This window comes from Bemisia tabaci, chromosome 7 (assembly GCF_918797505.1).
Source record: "Bemisia tabaci chromosome 7, PGI_BMITA_v3".
NCBI classification, from domain to species: domain Eukaryota; kingdom Metazoa; phylum Arthropoda; class Insecta; order Hemiptera; family Aleyrodidae; genus Bemisia; species Bemisia tabaci.
The window spans coordinates 46553766-46573676 of NC_092799.1; the positions used below are offsets into that span (position 1 = coordinate 46553766).

Sequence of the window (19911 nt, forward strand, 5' to 3'; positions counted from 1 at the left end):
TTATAAAAACAAAATTTGGAATTTGGGCACCGACCGAGTGTTATATAACAAAATTTTTGTCTAGCTGCATACCTCGAAAGCAGTCTTCTAGAGGTGTAGACGGTAAAGATTCGCGTGACATTGTTCGGAATCAAGTCTTATTTACGAGAACTTATGTAAGTGAAACGTGCTGTATTTCCCACGGTAAATTATGATTTGCTAAGGCTTCAGGAAAATCCTGCACAACTTCTAAACCAGGTAAATTTCTCATCAACTCATGTGCTCTGGTTTTGCAGTTATCTGATTATGTAAAATGTATGTCAAGTTCTCATATTCTCTGCCACCTAACCTTATGCCAGAGTTCTCATTTTCTAATACATTTTATCTTTTTGTCTTGCGCAGCTCGACCAAAAGAGGTCCAATTGACACCATATGACAATGGAGAGCTATCAAAGTTTTCGAGACAGTTACAACTCTGTGACTAACAATGGTGCTCACATATCAAACGTTTCAAAGATACCTTTGGTTTTATCATGGCACAATCTAACAGTATCAGTCCCCAAAACAGAAAATGGGAAAGGCTTTTGGGGCAGTCAAGTCGTCTCAAAATCAAATGTCCTCAATAAAGGTAAGCTAGTCCATGGAGAGACTTGTGATATGTTTCACGCACATGCCATGTGGTTTTTTACTTAATTTCTGTTGTCACTTAAGTCCTTTTGTAATTTTCCTATGTATCTTCAAGAATGTTTCCTTCAATGCCCCTAAGTTTGTCCGCTTGCTGGCTGAAGCACTTAGCTTGCACACGGTGTGTAGAACTATCTGCACAGGCACGAACATCCTTGAAATTGCCCCTGATGGGTTATATCACAATGCCAGTGGTGCAGTGTATCATTTGACATAGTAATTAAGTTGGTGAATTATAATATAGCCTCCTCCAACTCCATAGAGATCATTTCATGCGGATTCTGAATTGTTGAATATTGAACCGTGATCTCCACCGGAAAGGGACGTCGGAAATACTAGCTAGTAGCAGCTGGCTGGGAATTTTTGAAATTTTACTTCAGGTCAGCAAATCATTCAAACTTAAGGCTTGAGAAAACCTATGTCTGACCCCCATCTCCAAATGAATTCACACCTTATAACTGTACTTACAAGGAATTATTCGCAAGATGACTTTTGACATGGTTAATTTTACATGGCAGATAATCAGGTTTATTTAAGTATAGGTATTAGTCACTCCCCCTATTGAATTGATTCAATGATCCAAAAAAAATCCTCTCTCTACTTATCCTTTTTCTAAAAATAAATTCCTAATTATTGATAAATCAAATGGTTTTATTATTAGTCTATTTAACTTATTAATTTTTTCCAGTATTTAACTAATTTACTTTTTCTAATTTTTACTGTATTGATTGTTCCTGTCTTTGTTATATGCTGGTATCCATATAATGTGAGATCTTTGTACCTATACTGTGTATGGTGTGAAGTCTCATTCATCACCCTGCAAAATGTAAGTTTCACCCATTCTGAAAATTACAAACAAGGTGAGAATTGACTAAAACTTTCCCATGTGCGTTTATATTCCTACAGTAAAATTAGGGAAAAGTCGACTGAGAACTCAGCATCAGTTTATAGCTATCATTCCAAGGAGTCATTTTTTACCTTGGGCTGACCTGCAGGCTGATTGTTGAAATTGATAGACTAAGTGATAAACGAAAGAGATTTAGAGAGTATGGAGCGATCCTATTGGTTGAAATGGGTGGTTCTCATAGACTAATGGGGAAAATGATGGACTAACTATAGGGTCTCAGGTGGGTTGCCCTTAGTTAGTCTATTACCTACCCTCTTCGTCCATTGTAACCACCTGCTTCCACCACTAGGACCCCTCCATATCTCTTTTGTCTTTTTAGTCTATGGTTTGTCTATCAATTTCAACAAACAGCCTGCTGCTCTCTAGTATTGAAACTGTAAGTGTGCGAGACCTATTGATCTGCATTTACCTATCCTCCTTTTTAATAGATTTTCATTTTTCTCTCTTAGTAAGTGGATGCATTGAAGGTGGAACTTTGATGGCTATTATGGGACCGAGGTATGTTTTCTATCTTTTAACTTTTAACTAACTTGTTTTGTCCAATCTGCTTTCTATAGTCGGTGGAAACACAGAAACCCATCTTCATAGCAGGGGTGCAGAAAATGCTCAATGCTCGAAAATGTGCCCACACAAATGTGGAATAAGGGAAACTTTTTTAGGGTCCAAAGTCGAAAATCAAAGGACAAAAGAGGGAAAAGGTCCTCACTTTTGAGATCGGTAAGAAATTTTATTGAAAACCAATGAGATAAATGTGGGAAGCCGATGGGCCGGCACTTGAAAACTCGGAAGCTTGGAAGACTTAGCACCCCTGCTTTATAGTCACTAAATGGACAGTAGATTGTTCACTCTTTTAGGTATTTTCTATGCTTTCTGTTGGCTCATCATTTGAACGAGGTACATTTTGCAATTAGGAACTACTGTTTTTAACTTATGATAAAAAAGACATACTTAAGTTCCAACGATCTCCTCATGCAGGTAAATACTTGAATGACTGAGTCAGAAACAGTTCCTTATCGTGATATATAGACCATTTGTTGCTTCAAGTGAAACTATCTGGATATCAATAATTTTGCCGGGCAAAAGTTAGCGGATAATTGCTCTAATAATAACTTCACCCTCTACATGTGTAACGGTAATACTCCCTCACATAAGAAAATGAATTTTGCTGTTTTAGAAGTAGGCTCTCGCCATTTCTAGGAGATAAAAATTCTCAAGTTTGATTAACTGTCCAATAAATGTGATTTTTACAAAATTGTTGATCTTTGGATATTTTCTTCTTCACTAGCTGATGCATAGTCTACCTATTAATTATTTAATTTTATGTATCCTGAGATTTCTCAGTCCATGATCAAACTCTTTATTGTCATGTCCAAGTCTCAAGGTCTATATGAAATTATTCTTTATCATAGTGTATAGTAAAATGGAAGTTTTTCAGCCTAATTTCATTAATATTTCTCTGCTTATTATTTCCAAACATTGTGCCAACCCAACCTAAAAGTAACTTTTATCATATTAAAATTATCGTAATTTATTTTTAATTTTACTATTTGTTCCAGTGGCTGCGGTAAAACAACTTTGCTTGCAACAATAAGCAAGCGAGTCCAAGGTAATTAAATTTTTAAAACTTTTTAATCCAAAAGTATGAATGTGTCCAATTGTTATGCCAAGGCTAAAGTTTGTCATGGAAAATGAGAGGGCTTGAAATATTTTTTTCTTTTCAGCCGAGCAGCAATGTTATCTGGACATTTGTCGAATAGTGCACTACTCATACCTCCTTGTCTGGCAAGAAAGTGGGAAACCTGATGTCTGCGTTAGAAGTGTCTAGTAGCAATGACAAGCCTGTGTTGTTGAACTTTTGAGTTTGTCTACCGGTTGAGACAAGATTATGTAAAATGAATTTATGTGATCGGTCGGTTTTGTAAGTCATTCTCTTTGTCCAGCTCACATTGTGTAAATTTGATGACAATGTATCGGCAACTTAAGAGGTGCTTTCAGCTTCTGATTGATTGTATCCTTTACTGGGACACCAAAGAGAACAACTCACAAAACCGATGAATCGTGTACTTTTTCCTTAATGTTGTCTTCTCCGGTCAATTAAACTGAAATTTCAACGATCAGGCTGCTGAACTCTCAAACCACTGTAAAGTTTAAATTTTAACCTGTAACTCAATTATTATTATCTTATGTAAATAAGGAACCAGTCTGTTGTTTCCTGTAACTACTTTATTTGTAATTTAAAATAATTGTATATATTCCTACTGTAGAAGGTTACAATAAATATAACTCCTAAAAAATAAAAACTTTCAAACTACTGCAGAAGCTCTTCTAAGCTGCAGATTGCATATATCAGCAAGCAGCAATTTTGCTTATTTTATCATTTCAACCCATTGCCTCATCTTGCTCAACTTGCGTTTTGAATGTTTTTCCCTTTAAAAAGTTGAAGAAACGATCAAATCTATCCATCAATCCATTCAAATTTGATTTATTTTACTGTGATCGAAATATTGGAATAATTGATTGAAAGTTTCTTTTCATTTTAGGTAATGTCACTGGAGAAATTCTACTGAATGGCAGCAGTATATCTGTTGAGCTAATGAATAAAATCTCTGGTTTTGTCCCACAACAGGATTTATGCATTGAAACCCTGACGGTTGTTGAGCACATGCAATTAATGGTTTGTAATTTCTCATTGACTTCCATTCATTACTTTATTTTATTACAAATTTCTAAGTTACCGGAAGTACTTTTTCATTTTCTCCTTGTTCCAATCGTATTTTTGTGCAAAGCGTAATCTTTCGGAAGTTTTTAATTTTCCATACGTTACTGAATATTTTCTTACTTTGTAATATAAAAATATTTTAACCACCCAAATGTAAAGTAAAATTGTCCTTCTTTTCCTAGGTACAAGGAATCGAAAAATGTTATTGTTTCCAGGACTCTCCCATGATCTTTAAGAAACAATATACTGCAAATTGATTAGATTAGTGTAGCAATCAATATTCTTAAAAATTGATTTATTCCAGGCAAAATTGAAAATGGACCGTAGACTTCGAGCTGCTCAAAGAACTCGCAAAATTACCTCTCTCATAACAGAGCTCGGATTGACTAAGTGCAGTTACACTCAACTGTCTGCACTATCAGGAGGTGAAAGAAGAAGAGTAGCTCTCGCAGTTCAGGTATACCTCTTCTAAATTGTTTGGTTTGTAAGCATTTACCCATGAAATTACAAGTAATATTTTATTTCTCCTTGAATCGATTGTTAAAATTCATGCGATGAGGTCGTTTCAAGTTAGTTATAGGGGACAAACTCGATAGCTGAGAAACTAAAAAGTAAATGTGAAGAAGGTGCTCGGAAAGGACCGATCTCCCTCTAATTTTCTAAAACTGTCACACACTAAAACCTGAAATTGCTCCTTTATTTAGTGTGTTGGGATCCACAGGCATACAAATGAACAAATGCAATGAAAGTGTCAACTCAGGAGAAAGGGCGTGTTCTGAAACGTTTTTGACCCAAATTCCCTCCAGATGTGAACTAATATTCAGCATATTATTTCCTTATTCAAAATGTGCCTTTTCTAATAATCTCAGGGCCATGATCAATTCAAACTTGCAATAATGGTGGTTAGATAATTGGAGAAGTGGCATTAATGCAAGCTCAAACCAACAGCAGCCATCAGACATTCAAATATTAAATGCTCTGAGGAGAAAAATATTTTTCCAAATGGCATTCTTCCATTCCAGCTACGCCTCATGGTATTTTTTTCTTGAAATGAATGGTATTTTAACATTTGAAACCGTAGCATATAAGCTTACTCACTTTTGTAGCCTATTTTAACTTATTTCTCCTTTAAATTCTATTGCGTCAAAACAAAAAACTGAAGCACAACATGCAAGTTTTCACTTATCAGCACAAACTCTAGAATTATTTTATTTTTTCTGTTTTCTTCTTCTTTCTTTCTATACCATGTTCCTGACGCATGTCTAAAAATCTTGAAAATTGAGTCCAAGTTTTTTCTTTCTCTAAAGTTTATATTGTTATTATTATCCTAGAAAAGAAAAGAAAATTAGTAAATCAGAAAATTTTTGAACACAGAAAATAAGTATCCAAGAAAGAACTGTAGCTAACCTTCTCCACTTAATTTTCAGTTAATCACTGACCCGGCAATTCTGTTCTGTGATGAGCCAACCACAGGATTAGACAGTTATAGTGCTTGCGTCGTCGTCGAAAAGCTACGAGAACTGGCCACTCGAGGCAAAGCGGTTGTTTGTTCAATCCATCAGCCAGCCTCTGGAATATTTGATCTCTTTCACTCAGTTTTATTCCTGGTTCCTGGCGGGAAAATTGCTTACAATGGACCTGTTGATAAAGCAGTGCAGTATTTCAATGAGTAAGTTTCTGTTCCAATATCATTCCAAAAATGTACTTTTTTGTTTTGCCCCACGGATGGTTGACTTGTTGGCCAGTCCTTTTCAGGAGTACTAAAAAATGAAAGTGCTCTATCACGTGCATTAACAGGTGTAAAAAAAGGAACTGTCGAAGTAAGTGATCCCCTTTGACTAAATTTATATGTACTCTCCATATTTTCGAGGCTTCTTATTTAGACGTATTTCTGCCAAACGGAACTGTGTGCATTGTGACATGAGCCTTGTTATGCATACATTCTTATGGGTCTCAGGGCTCATGTCTTAAAGCACGTAGTTCTGTTTGGCAGAAGTATGTCCATTTATGCTGAGGATGACGCAAGTTGGTCAGGATTTTGAATGACAAGAAAAATGTAACGAGATCGCTATAATAATGGATCCACGACATGAGAAAACTTTATTAAAAAAGTATTGAATGAACTGAGTTTCGAATATTTTTCACGATTCTTTTCCATTATGAGATCATGGAGAGAAATTGCTTTCAAGTTGAGAAAATGGACTGCCTTCAAGCAGCCTATTTAAACCCATGTATTGCAATGCATTGAAGTATTCCGTCATAACTGTCTTCGTACTTGTCTGATTTTGCATTCTCAACTCACTGGGTGGTTTTAATATTTAAACAAAAAATATCAACACTCTGACCCCTGACCCATTGCTGCTCATCTAAAAACTCCTTGTAATTTATAATTTCTCTGGATTTGTTTCATTTTTTCCTGCCCTTAATATTGTGAAAAGTAATCTCCAAAAATGAGAATGCTGGGCGAGTGCATGAAAATGTGGGAGGCCAAAACTTTCTTAATCCTTGTTTCAGTCTAAGTTTCACAAAGGTGGTTTAATATAACTGCTCCCTCATTGTAGCCTGTTACAGTAACATAAAGAAGTCTGCCTGTTGCTCTTATGTGATTTTGTTAATGTTTTTCCCTGTGATGTAGGTTGAACATGGTCTGTCCTCCAGCATACAATGTTGCGGAATTTCTAGTATCACAGCTTGCCCTCAAGCAGCACCAAAGTGCAGATGGCAGCAAATTGGACGAAATCTGCAGTTATTTCGAGTCTTCAGATATTGGCAGAAAACTGAACAAGTTTTTGGAAGCACAGTTGCCTGGAACAGGGTGTTCTAATTGGTCATCCAATAACAGTGAATCATCAATGCCTCAGGTATAAATTACTGATGTCAAATCAGCTGTTGAAATTTTCAGCAAAACTCACCTAGTTCCCAAGATTTCCAAGCCTTATTCCCCCAAGCTCAGTGTTTGACAACGAGCTTGTCGCTAATCACTGATAATTCCGTTTGCATATGGATAATACTTGCACCTTGGATTGATTCTCAAAGGGTGTCCAGTTATCTGCTCACCTTTTCTGTGACTATTAATCAGTGAGCAAGGAGGCGTGATAAAACCTGATAAAATGCTGCAAGCATTACATTGAGACATCTTTGTTGAAAATAATAAGATTGATTTCTCTAAAAAATTTAATATTCCCATGGTAATGAGTCACTTCGTAATGTGTTACCCCAATGAATGGCAAATGAGAGATGATTTTCTTCTATTTTCTATGTGAATTTTTTATGTTAGCCTAAATAAGAACAAAACTTTAATATTTATGCATAATATACTATGTGTCTCTTAGTAAAAATGGGTTTTCTTTTTCAATCAATTATATCATCTTCAGAAGAAACTATGTTTTCTCTTTTCTTCTGCGATGTTTTCATTTTAGTAGTAAAATTGTTTCCTGAAGAGTCTCCATGCTCTTAAGGGAGCGTTCATAAATTACGTAACACTTTAGGGGAGAAGGGGAGGCCGAAGAAATCGTCATGCCATTTTGTTTTTACATGTTGAAGAATAGGGACCTACATCACAGAAGTGTCACAAGGGAGGGGGGAGGGGTCAAAAATGCCAAAAAATGGCGTCACATAAATTACAAACGCTCCTTAATTAAAAGATGATTTCAATTTGAGTAAATGATGATCACAGGGAGTGAGTAAAAAGTTTTTCATCTTTAAACATAAATATGAAGCAAAGAAACTTGTCCCGTTACCTACTTATATTTAAAACTTATCATCAATGACAAGCTAAGCGCGGAACAATCAAAAATTGAGTTTGACATTGTATTTTGTACTAAACACTAACATGCTGTACAACAGCCGAATTGGCACCAATAATAGATTAGTGCGTAAAAAGTCTAAAAGATAGAGTAATAGGTTCGTTTGCTCCAGTTCTCAGAAAGAAAAATGTGAATAACTCGAAATCGACTTTTGGCACCTTGTTTGTTATGACAAGCCTTCAATTATTTATCTTTTAAAGATTTCTATTATCTACTTTATCGGTATTTTTGTTGTTTCAGCCAGAGGATGAATTCATCAAGTACATGCATATGTGAGTATTAAATTAAAAAGTATGTACTAGCATTGAAAATACTCATCCGCAGGCAGAAAATTTATCTAATAGCATCTACGTCATAGTATCATTTTATCTCCATGCTAAGGCACCTGTATTTTATTAGAACAGGATGGTAACTAAAGTGCAAAACCATGTATCTTTTTTTATTTTTCCAAGAAGAATGAAGTCAATTTTATAAACTGAACTTTGTATAGAATATTCTGCGAACAGAACAGGAAAGTCAAGGAAGTTCTCAAGAAATTATGTCGACTAGTTTTCCACAGAAAAAATAAAGTATGACTGGAAGTCGAAAACGTTTCAAACGGAAACATGTCGTTTCGCTTTTTGGCCATCAATGAGTTTAATGCTCATTAATTTTTAATTTTAACTTCTAGTATATTTTTATTTTATTTTTTATCGTTGAATGAGCCTGTGAGCCATTTACCTCTGTTTTATCAAATGTTCTTGCCTAAAAACCGTTTCTAATCATGTGTTTTTAACTATCAGAAGTGTCTTCAATTGTCAGGCAATAGTACCAAAATGTGGCAGGGAAATTTCAGGGAATTTCATTTTCTAAATTCTGTTGCAACTCTGTCTAGTACTCGGTTAATATAAATAGGCCAGTATTGAGTTGCTCAATACTGACTGTGTGAAAAATCCTTTAATAGTGTAGAAAAATTATTTTATGTACTGATGAATGTTTGCATTTTTCAATTTCTCAGTCAATCACCCTCTCAAATGATGCAGTTATACTGGTTACTTTGGAGATCGCTCATCGATAAAATAAGGAGACCTCAAGAGGAAATGCTGAAATTAAGTTTATATGTGGTAAGTCTTCAAGTTGAGTAAGCTTGAAAAGTTAAAGTTGATGAGTCGGGCATTAAAGTAAGCATTATTCTTTCAGGTCTTTAAAATGCCTCAATTTTTAGGAATAAGAACATTCTCTATTATTAAGTGCCCCTGATAACATTGGAATGGAAGTTGGAATTTTTGGGAGGGGGGGGTGGGTTATGGGTCTGCAGTGTTTCTGGGCTCAATAAGTCATTCAAACTACATGAAAGAAAATAAAAAGCTTTTTGTACTTATAAATATTCGGTCGGCCTTCTATGGTGTAGTGGTTGTAGCGCTGGCTCTATGACCAAGAGGTCCTGGGTTTGATTCCTGGCCAGGCGATCTGAGTTCTATGGTCTCAAATGGCAGTTATCGAGGGCTGTCTATTGATGAGAGACTGAGGGGTGTATGGGATTTTGACTGCAAGCACAGTATTATCCCCTCGTGGGTACTTAAAGTAGTTTGAAAAAGCAAAAACTATTGAATACAGGAATCTTATTCTGTTTTAAAAGTCAACGTTTATAGAAGAATGAAACTGCAAACTAGTTTGTTGTTGACCCTTACTTGATTTAGCTTTTTTCCGCTCATGTTGTCAGGTAAATTTACGTTTGAGATGACTCAATTCAAGGACAGAATGTGTTCTTTTTGTGAGATAAAATTTGTAGAGAGAACAATTTTTTTGTGTTCGGACGCTTTCAATGTAAATTGCAACAAATTGTTTTTTCTGTCCAAATCAGTTTCCTTGTGTCAGTATTAGTGTACTTGCTCTAATGATTGATAATGTTTTCAGTTCATTGCCCTCCTTGTCTCAACACCATACTCAGGATTGATAATCAACCAAGAAGGTATCCAAAACATGCAAGGGTTTCTGTATTTAGTTATTGTTGAGACTGTTTTTACATTCAGTTACCGAGTGTGTAATACATTTTCTGGTGAACTACCCATTTTACTTCGCGAGATTGGAAATGGACTCTATAAGCCTGGCCCGTACTATCTGTCAAAAATTCTTATTCTGGTATGTCCTTGCAGATTTTCTCTCTTTTCTTCTTTTGCCCTTTAATATTTTGATATTTTAACAAGTTGTGTCTGTTAGATTTTAACGTATTAAAGTAAACCCAAGTTTATTAAAAAAAATTTCTGTCACTAAGCAGTTACTAACTTGCAAATGCCAAAACTTGAAATCGCAATGGCATGCCGTTGTGGAGTTGCAGTCAGTGATCATGATTTCAAATAATTTCAAATGCAATTATTAATTTTGGAATGGAATGACACAAACAATTTTTATCACTCTATTCCAGCATGCAAATCTGTCATAAATTTTTAAGGTTGGTACAGAAATTTCTTGTCACCTAAAAAGATCTCTCTTTGATTTTTTCTTTGATGTATCCCAGTCCGTCAAGATTTTAAAACATTGGATTGATCACAGCTATCTTCGTTCTTCTAAATCCATTCTTTTACATTTAATTAACTTTTAATTTACTTTTAATTGTCTTTTTAATTTCATATCAATTTCAACGTTAAGTTTTGTAAATTTTTCAGAGTTTTGTAATTTTTCTTCTTTGCCTCTCTTTATTTTATATTAATATGTTCTATTCATCTATTTTTATTTATGGTGTTCAGTTGCCGGAATCAATTCTGGAGCCATTACTGTTTGCAACTATTGTTTTCAATATTGCTGGATTGTTCGGCGGTTTCCTGGGCTTCTGCAAATTTGCTCTCCCTATTATTTGCAGCGCTATTGCAGCATCAGCCTATGGTAATTTTCATTTTTGTTTATTTTAACTGTCATTTTTAAAGATTGAAGAATTTTTGGTAAAAATGCATGATCAGAAAGCATATTCTCTGACATTGGCCCTTTTTCTGCCAAGTTTCGAGTACCCACCTGTAATAATTTAAAAATTTATTCAGCTTTGTAACTTTCGTTCTTCATCGCTCTACATGAGTTTCCATATTATTCATGGTAATTTATGAACAGTCAAAAAAATTGTAAAAATTTACAAGAGGGAGGGTGACGGACCAGAAGGAGGATTGGCTGAAGTAATCAATGTAAGGAAAGTTTTGAGTTTTTTTAAGTTTTAGCGTTTCCGATTTTATCAAACTATGTACTTCCTTTGTTTTTTTTTGGTCCTGCGTATGATTATTTTAATTAGTGAACAGCCTTTTGAATCTGCAACGAACAATAATTAAAAGTGGGAATGTTGAAGATAATTTTCAAGAAAACAAATTTTTGACTAATGAGAGAGAGAGAGAGAGAGAGAGAGAGAGAAAAAAAAATCAACAACACCAACTTTTAAATTAATCCTTAAGTGATACAAGTACCGTTTTGTGTTTATTTTCCATCCAAGGTTGCTGTATCTCTGCTGTGTTTGAAAAAATTGAATTCGCTGCCTTGGTGTCTGTTCCTATCGAATTCATCACTCTAACATTTTGTGGGTTGTTCATATCACTCAAGTGAGTAGTTCTTTCTTCTTGTATTTGTCTTAATATTACTTTTTTCTTTGCACTTAAGCTCATGCACACTGACTTGTCAGAGCCTCTTTTTCGGTTGATGCTCAACTATAAACCAGTTGCATTCGCAAAGATGTTATTAATACCTATACCAGGTTCAGTGAATGTTTTTGAAACTACAAATAACCCTAAATTGCTGCAGAAACAGTCTTCTATTATCTCTGTTTTAGGTTCCTCTTTGAATCAGTTATTTTGTAAATTAAAGAGGTGAGAATCACAAGATTAAGACATTCGTTAACAAAAAAGTCTTAATGAATGTTTTTTTTTATTGGTCGCCCCAGACTAGACTGGTCATCATAACTCGCGTTTTAAATGGGACGTTTTCATATCATTTCTGTGTGATAAGAGGTGATATCTGCGGTCCTCCAAGGAACTAATCATAGGAACTGATTGCGCTTCCCATCAGCTGTAACTGATCGGAAGCACCAGAGTTGTGGTAACTGGCAAAAACTGTGGTTTAAGGCTAGAGTTTTTCTGGCCTTACATTAACAAAATAATATTGTTAAAAAACATTTGCAGTGAACTTGTTTAAGTCAGCATTTAATACTTAGTTTCGAGGAAGTTCTCATATTGTTTTATGTGCCATCCATAGTACAATCTATAAATGTTGTATGTATTTATTTATTAACCTATGTTATTGAGCTTTATATTTTTCGAAATAGTAATGATAAACAAAAAAACGTTGAAGCCTTTCTTAAAGCTGCAGGTATTTCCTTTGAGAGGAAGAAGGTTTTTTGTGAAAAAAGGCCCAAAACAACAGAAGATTTCTTCTGAAAATCAGAATTAATAACATTACAAAAAATCACCTCAGACAAGCAAAATTCTCTAAATGTATCACTTATTCATATTTCTTTCCATTAAGGGGCATCTCTCTGGGTGCCACATGGTGCATACAGAAATTTTTTTTCTAAGGTCGAAGTATGCTAAGGGTGGTCCTGTTTGCATTATATATCAATTAGCAACTTGTTTCATGCCTCGGTTATCGACTAATTTTAAATCTGTCTCAGATACATCAGTAATTCATTATTGACACTTCGGTTTTTTGCAGCTCTGCACCATGGCAATTTTTCTGGGTCCGATACGTTTCAATGTTTTACTATGGAATTGAAGCTGTCTCTATTCTTCAATGGAGTGCTGTAGATCACATCCGTAAGCATCATTTTTCCTTTTACCTATCACTTTTATTATTTTTTCAAGTAAGAATATATTCTGAACTGAAGTTTTAGTTATTTGCCAGCCTTGCAAATTCTGAAGTTCTGTTGTCCAAAAGCAGTCGAATTTCTCAATCGTAGATAATCACAGGGTTGAGTTACTGAAAAGCAGAAAGGAGGAGATAATAAACTTTTCTCACTTCCTTGCTGCAGAGATGATATTACTGTGGTATCAAGGCAGTGCTGTAGTCTTTACATTACTGTTGAACATTGTTGTCCATGAACTACATTTGCTGAAAAATGTGCATCCAAAAGAACAGTTTCAGTACCAAAATTCCAAGCGCATGAATCTTAGATTAAACATTAAATAAAATCAATCATTCTTCCAATGTTTGCTTTTAATTAAACAACAAAGAGGTGGTGCTGGTTAGCATGAGTGAAAAAATCCAATTCGATGTTCAATTTTTTTTATGTTGGAATCGAGGCTGAAAAGCTACATTCGTCCAACCCTATTTTCTGAAACAAGTGAATGATCCGAAAATTGTTGAGCCTGATCATCTTTTAATTTAATTTTTTTTTATCTTTCAGCTTGCTCAGAGAAAGAGGATATTCCATGTTTCTCTTCGGGTGATAGTGTGTTGCAGCTCTACGGTTACAGCCCCAATAACCTTTTATTGGATCTTCTTGGTCTGTCACTTATCTACTGCACTGCGCACATGGCCGGCTACTTTGCATTCCAAAGACGTAGCAAGAAACAAGCTACATACTAATCACCATTATGCCAGACTCATCACTCTACAGATACTTCTTCTCTTTACGGACATTCTGATGTGAAACATTGTTGTTTTCAGAGTTTTTAGCGAGAATGTCTCTGTGACAATTGCAAAACTTCCCAAAACGGTTCTCAATCAAGTGCCTTCATTTATTCCTGAGACATTCCTTTTCTTAGAAGATTACGTGGTTAGGAACTGAATATAAAGAACCCAACTATGATTTGAATTCTCATAAATAGGGTTTGGAACTTAAATATATCAACCGCCTGCATTACAATAAGCATTTAACCAGTGGGTGTTCATTTTTTTGGTACCGTATTTGCCTTTCTTCCAATATATCCTCATAGCATCTTTGTCCTGTGGTTATTGGTGGAGTCACCTGCATTCCCATCCATCATTTAACCTACATGAGGTTTGTTTAGCATGGTGCTACTTTGCTCTATAACGCTGTGGTGCTGACACATTGCTCAGTTTTGATAGTTTAAACGTGGCTATAACCTTCACAGGGTTTTATTTTTATCAGAATTTTTTGCCCCAATTTTATCCCTCCACGGGGAATGCACCTTTTTTCTTATTTTTTTTTCGCATATATTATTATTAACGCTAGTTTAATGTTTACGGGTATTTTTAAACTCATCAGAAGAACTTTAAAGTGGCATAGAAGGATTTATCATGAAAGAATCATGTCAGCGTAAGTCCTACTTCTTGGATATTTGCTTCCAAATAAATTGTAATTATGAACTGTAATCATTCCCGCATAATCTATTGTTTTGTTGCCCATTAGATTATCTTGCCTTGTTGCCATAACTATATAGGTCTTTAATTAGATCTCGGAAGCGATCAAGTATCCTTAATTGTTCTTTTTAGTAATATTCATCAGTTTATTATAATGTTCATAGTTGCCATAACATCACGTCTCACTTATGACAATACTACCACCATCTATAGCTTTCATTATTATCATTTTCCTTTCTCAGCCATCTTCTTTTTTTTTCTTTTGTCTAATGAGAAAAGCATTCCAAATAACTGTATTTTTTTAATAATCGCAATTTTCAGTATTATTGAGTAAGTTAATAGTCATAGTGATTAATAGGCAAAATGTATTTCCTACGTAAAAAAAACAATTTTGATTTATTCTTAAGTGACTGAGCAAAGCAACAGTGAAACTGTAAGAATGCGTATCTCTGTTTCTGATGTTTCAGACTTCCTGTATTACTTTGTTTCTTAGATGAAAAAATACTCAACATCATACCTTGAGAGCTTACCTAACTTTTCCTCTGAAAGTGAAATGGGAGGGAGATTTTAAGACACCGCAAACAAGATATGTTTTCCTACAATTTCACTGCCAAATGATGACCACTGTGAATAGTCCAACCAGTTTTTCTTTCACAAGAATTTTTCTTTTCTTTTCAAATGTTTCTACCTTTGTGTACATTTTCTACGGAATTGCCAGTGCCCTAAAAAAACTTTCATTCATCACTCAGAATTTAGTTCAAAATAAATTTATAGAATATTGTTAGCAAACTTTTTATTTGTTTGGTAAGAAATACTCATCACTTGAATTACTTCTTGCTTTTATTCGCCGTCAATAGTTCTGAAGGTCTTTGATGAGGATATTAAATGATCAGCAGAAGGATACGTGAACAAAATGAAATTTGGGATAGCGTTATTTTAGCCGACTATGTCTTGAGTCGACTTATTGCTGATTTTCATTTTTATTTTTATTTTTTTTTATATCACTCTCCCCGTACTTATACCCTCATTTATTAAATTAGTGTACGAAAAAAATTATCCTATTGTTATTGTAAATTTTATTAACTTTAAGTTTTAAAGAAAAATTTTTGGTGATCTGTTTTCCATAAATTAATTGTCACTCTCACAGTTTATGCAGGCAAATTAATCAAACATCACCCAATTATTATGATAAGTAAAAACGAGCCTTTTATTCAAGTAGGTGCCAAGACATCAAACTTAAAAAAGAGGACCAACTCTGAATCAAAATAATCCTAGGTTAAAGTATTTTCTAGAATAGTCGCGAATGCACTAAAACGAACTTGGGCCCCCTCAAATTAGTTTATGTGTCGCATCATAGCCTTTAGAAACAAGTGTATTTTACCTGCTCAGTATGTTCTCTGCCTTTTTTTTAGGTCTACTTTTTATTATTGTGCCTTTTGTTCTTTTTTATTGCAGGCTAGGTCATTATAATATAATAATTTCATGTAAATACCATTGATAAAAAGTGCGATTTCATTGAAGGCGGTGTGCTTTAAAAATCGCAGTATCTACTCGTATCTAATATCTGCAGCACAAGTTAATCTGGTAATTTCCTCTTTGTCATTATTTCCAGGAAATTACTCACTGAAGACAAGGTGCTAAAAATTTAGCAGTTTTGTGGTTGTATTTATTGTTCATATTTTCAATTAGGTAGCATGTTATTTCTTATTTATTTACCTTTAGTTTTTATGTTTGGATCATTTTCCTGACGTTAGGATCTGTGCATTTGTTTTACCCCCAGAAACCTGTAAGTTCGTTCATTTCATTTTCACTGGTTTTTGTGAGTCAAGTTTGACAGGTTAAGACTTATCACAAATTATTGTACCACAGCGATTTTTATCTAATTGTAATGCGATCAAAGTATTTATTTATTTCTATATTTTTCGTCAAACTCTCTCTTTATCTCTAAAGAGTCCCTGAAATTTCTTGATATTTTTCTTTTTCATCTCCTTTTTGTTTCTCTCATCGACTCTGATTTTTTTGCGATTGTTTTATTCAAATATTTATTTAGCAAGAGAAATTCCTCCACGTGTAGACTCGTTTAAAATTTGAATTACGTTTGATTTGAGAAGCTGTGATGACTTTGATGACTTATCATGTTATGTGACTTGGTTCTTGCGGATTCAGTTAAGGATCCGACAATGGGTTAAAATAGGACATGTAGTTTGACAGAACAAAGAGGATATACTGGAATTCTAAATTTAACTATTTATATTAACTAAAAGTGATTATTTGACCTTCATCAATCTTTCTTTACACAATTCCTCAAGTTTATCGTAGCTGATTAATGTGACAATCTTAAATAATGTGTATGGATTCAATGATTGGTTCATCCTGCTTACTCTATAAAATTTGAATGTGGAAAGACCTTAATGTAGCCAGGAAAATTTGATCCTTGACTAAGTGAATGTTTTTAAGTCATGGTCATTATTTTATTTTTTCGAGCTTAAAATTGTGTATCTATAGTAATAATTACTATTTAATTGTATTATCATTTTCATTTGTTAAAATTTAACCACATGCAGATCTGCCTTTCTGTAATTTTTTTAAATAAATTGTTTTTTTATACCAGCATAGAAAGTATTTTCTCTTACTAGCCACTCCTGTTTCCTTCAAATTTAGTCCAAAAATACGATTATATTAGAGGTGCGTGATAGAGAGGAGATCGAGGGGGAGAGAAATAGCAAAAAATTGCTTAACATCATTCATGAACTGTCCCTCTTAAAAAGGGAAACGGAAAGTAAGTTTGGAACACTTAGCAATAGCACATCAAGTCAAGACAGAGAAAAGTAAGTTTTATTCTTCCATAAGATTCAATGAAAAAAAAAAAAAAAAAATTAGCCTCTGTAATGATTTGAAGACAACATTAGTGGTTGCACTTATTGAGAACGAGAGTTATGCTGGTTTTGTTTTCTTAACGCAACACTTCCATCCAGAGGAAAACGAAGCTTCAAATAAAACATTTTTTATCCTTTAAAAATTAGAAAATGCTTTCATCAAGATAAAGAAAAGTAAGCGAATAATTCCCCCCCCCCCTACCAGTATTATCAACAAGTATTACTAAGACAGAAAAAAACATTAATTTTGAACTTCATTACAAAGGTTTCATTCAACAATAATTAGCTGATTAATCAGATAAATGAATGTTTTAGATTCATGACTAACTATGTATAAAATACCCAGAAAAAGAAGGTATAAAAATGTACCAATTCATTTTGAACGAAATCCTAATGAAAATCTTGACTTCACGAGACAAAATTTCTGTAACAGAAATTTGGAGTTTATTATTGAATAAAGGTCAGACTTTGCCGAGAATGCTGCAGGTCTGCTTAGCATGCAAGAGTAAGTCAAAATGTCCCAGCAAACTCACGTATTTTCAAAGAAGTGCTAAACTGGCTTGATATAAGTGTAAATTTACTCCCGAAAAAGACACATTTGCTATGATAATTAAAAAAAAAAATATTAAAATTTTAACTAAAACTATGATCAAATCAATCTTATTATAAAACTTCATAAATGCTTAAAGTTCCTCATAATTATCACAGATATTAAATAAACTTCAACTGGAAAAAAATAACATTTCATAAACTTAAACAAAGTTATTATTACATATTAAAACAATCATCAAGTCACGAACTATCGTGAAAGTTACTATTAGAAGTTTCTCATAATTATCACAGAAATGAAAGTCAAAACTCTGGGTATACTATCTACACTTTGTGCCTGGTCACGCACTTTGTGTCTAAATATTTTTCTTAAAATTAAAAAATAATTATTAAGTAGGTGTACCTAACTCTCAGTGAGAATGTATTTAGCGAACTTAATATACCACAACTGACATAGTGGTTCCGTTTTAATCTATTGATCATTTATTGACGCTATAGAGTAAGCTTAGGGTAATGGAGCATCATCTGCCAGCCCAGTTGCTGCCATTTTAAGAGGGATATTAACAATAAGTTGAAAATTTTTGTACCACAAAAGAATAGGAATGACAGTAAGAGGAGAAAACAATAAACAAAACAGAAAAAAAAACCGCCTTCAATGCAGAAATTTGCACCATTAAGCAAAATTACTGATAGGTTCTTTCTTTTTCCAGTTTAATAGGCCAGTGCACCTGTATTCTTATCAAGTTTTCAACAAGAAAATTTAGATTCAGGAAATCCCCTTGGCTGAAACTAAAACTAACCTTCATGACCTGTTGCGTAGAGATTTTTGCCACTGTACATAACGGAAGGACGGAATTAAGCCTTGTTTGTTCAAACGCTCGATGAATTTTGTTTTCCCCTCAAGATCTTCACTTTCGCTACCAAGCAGGTAGGGTAGAAACACATTGTTAAAATACTGCCTTCGAAAAACAGATGCTTCGATTAGTAATTTTGCTACCTCTCCAGTCTCGACAAAATGAGATATGATTTTCCGGAGATCTGCTTTCTGCCCACTCTGAAACAGATTTTGAATCAAATTTATAATAATTTTTTGGTTTTGACATGGTTTTTAGGCAAGATTGAAACTTTCCAAATTGACAGTAGTTCTTTGAATAATAGTGGCTTGCAAACCAAGCCAAATCTCTTTTGTACAGTCTTGATCTAGGGGCTCAGCAGGCTTATAGATTAGCAAGAGGGAAATTTGCAAAAGGTAGGTAAAGCTTTCTCCATTAGCTGGCACTTTTGAACATACTGATCACTTTAGTCAATGATTAATGAACCTTTGTTAAACTGTCAATATTTCCGTCAATATCTCAAGGTCACACAGTTAAATAAACTAAGTAGTAGTTAATATAAACTAAAAAGGAATTCTTATCAGTCCATTTCAATCAATATTCAGCGGCCAGCTGGACAGGTCGTTCTGTCATTTTCGATTTACACTGACTGTGTAACCTGCGGACATTGACGAAAGTACTGATGGTATGACCGTTTACGACTGTTCATTAATTTTTGTAGAACATTTTATTGTGCTCTTGTATCACTAACCCAACTTTAAGTTTTAGTGGTCGACTATGAAAATTAGCATGGAAAATATAAATGGCACCTGCTGAGCTTCAAATAAGAATACAATTTAAATTTCTTCAGATGAACGATATTCACGCTCTTCTCATTTCTGTTGGCCATCAGTATGTGAAGCTGACTTATTGAAATTCAAGATATGCTGATAAGTACCTTATCTGAGAGATAGAATATTCCCTGGTACTCCATAGTTTCCTTTAGGTCCATGAGTCGAGTTTTTACAAGCAAGTTATAATCCGAAACTGTCGTTCGACATGGCACATTCGGGAACTGGAAATAAAAAGGAAGTGTTATGCAAATTAATAGGAAATTTTACACTGAAAGAAAAAAAAATTGAAAATAATCACCTTTTGACTTCATACTGTGATCAAGACAATGAGAATGCTACGTTCAAAGTTTATTCAGTAGCAGACTAGAAAAACTTTCAACTAGTTAGCTTAACATCGATATAAATATTAAAAACGAAACTAAATAAAATACGGATTCCTTCGATTCTAATGC

At 34.1% G+C, this 19911-nt stretch overlaps 2 protein-coding genes across 3 annotated transcripts in view; one reads left to right on the plus strand and one right to left on the minus strand.

Annotated features, from left to right (window-relative positions):
• Positions 1–36: 36 nt before the first annotated feature.
• On the plus strand, positions 37–16987 carry LOC109035815 (protein scarlet). Of its 2 annotated transcripts, none has more exons than XM_072302457.1 (15): positions 37–155; positions 382–607; positions 2020–2068; positions 3127–3176; positions 4111–4244; positions 4594–4746; positions 5717–5958; positions 6925–7150; positions 8336–8367; positions 9093–9198; positions 9992–10216; positions 10822–10957; positions 11547–11652; positions 12758–12858; positions 13449–16987. In XM_072302457.1, the coding sequence occupies exons 2-15, from the start codon at positions 412–414 to the stop codon at positions 13628–13630; spliced, it is 1938 nt and encodes a 645-aa protein (XP_072158558.1). In that variant the 5' UTR covers positions 37–155; positions 382–411; the 3' UTR covers positions 13631–16987. The 2 variants fall into 2 exon arrangements, with proteins under 2 accessions (XP_072158558.1, XP_018905140.2); XM_019049595.2 differs by having other exon boundaries at positions 39–237.
• LOC109035818 (Fanconi anemia group A protein) overlaps positions 16644–19911 on the minus strand; it is a 13215-nt gene continuing 9947 nt past the window's right edge. The window contains exons 8-9 of the mRNA XM_019049599.2: positions 19564–19680; positions 16644–18847 (exon numbers count right to left, since the gene is read on the minus strand). Coding sequence (XP_018905144.2) covers positions 18596–18847; positions 19564–19680 — 369 coding nt within the window. The 3' untranslated portion in view covers positions 16644–18595. The remainder of the gene's footprint in view (positions 18848–19563; positions 19681–19911) is intronic.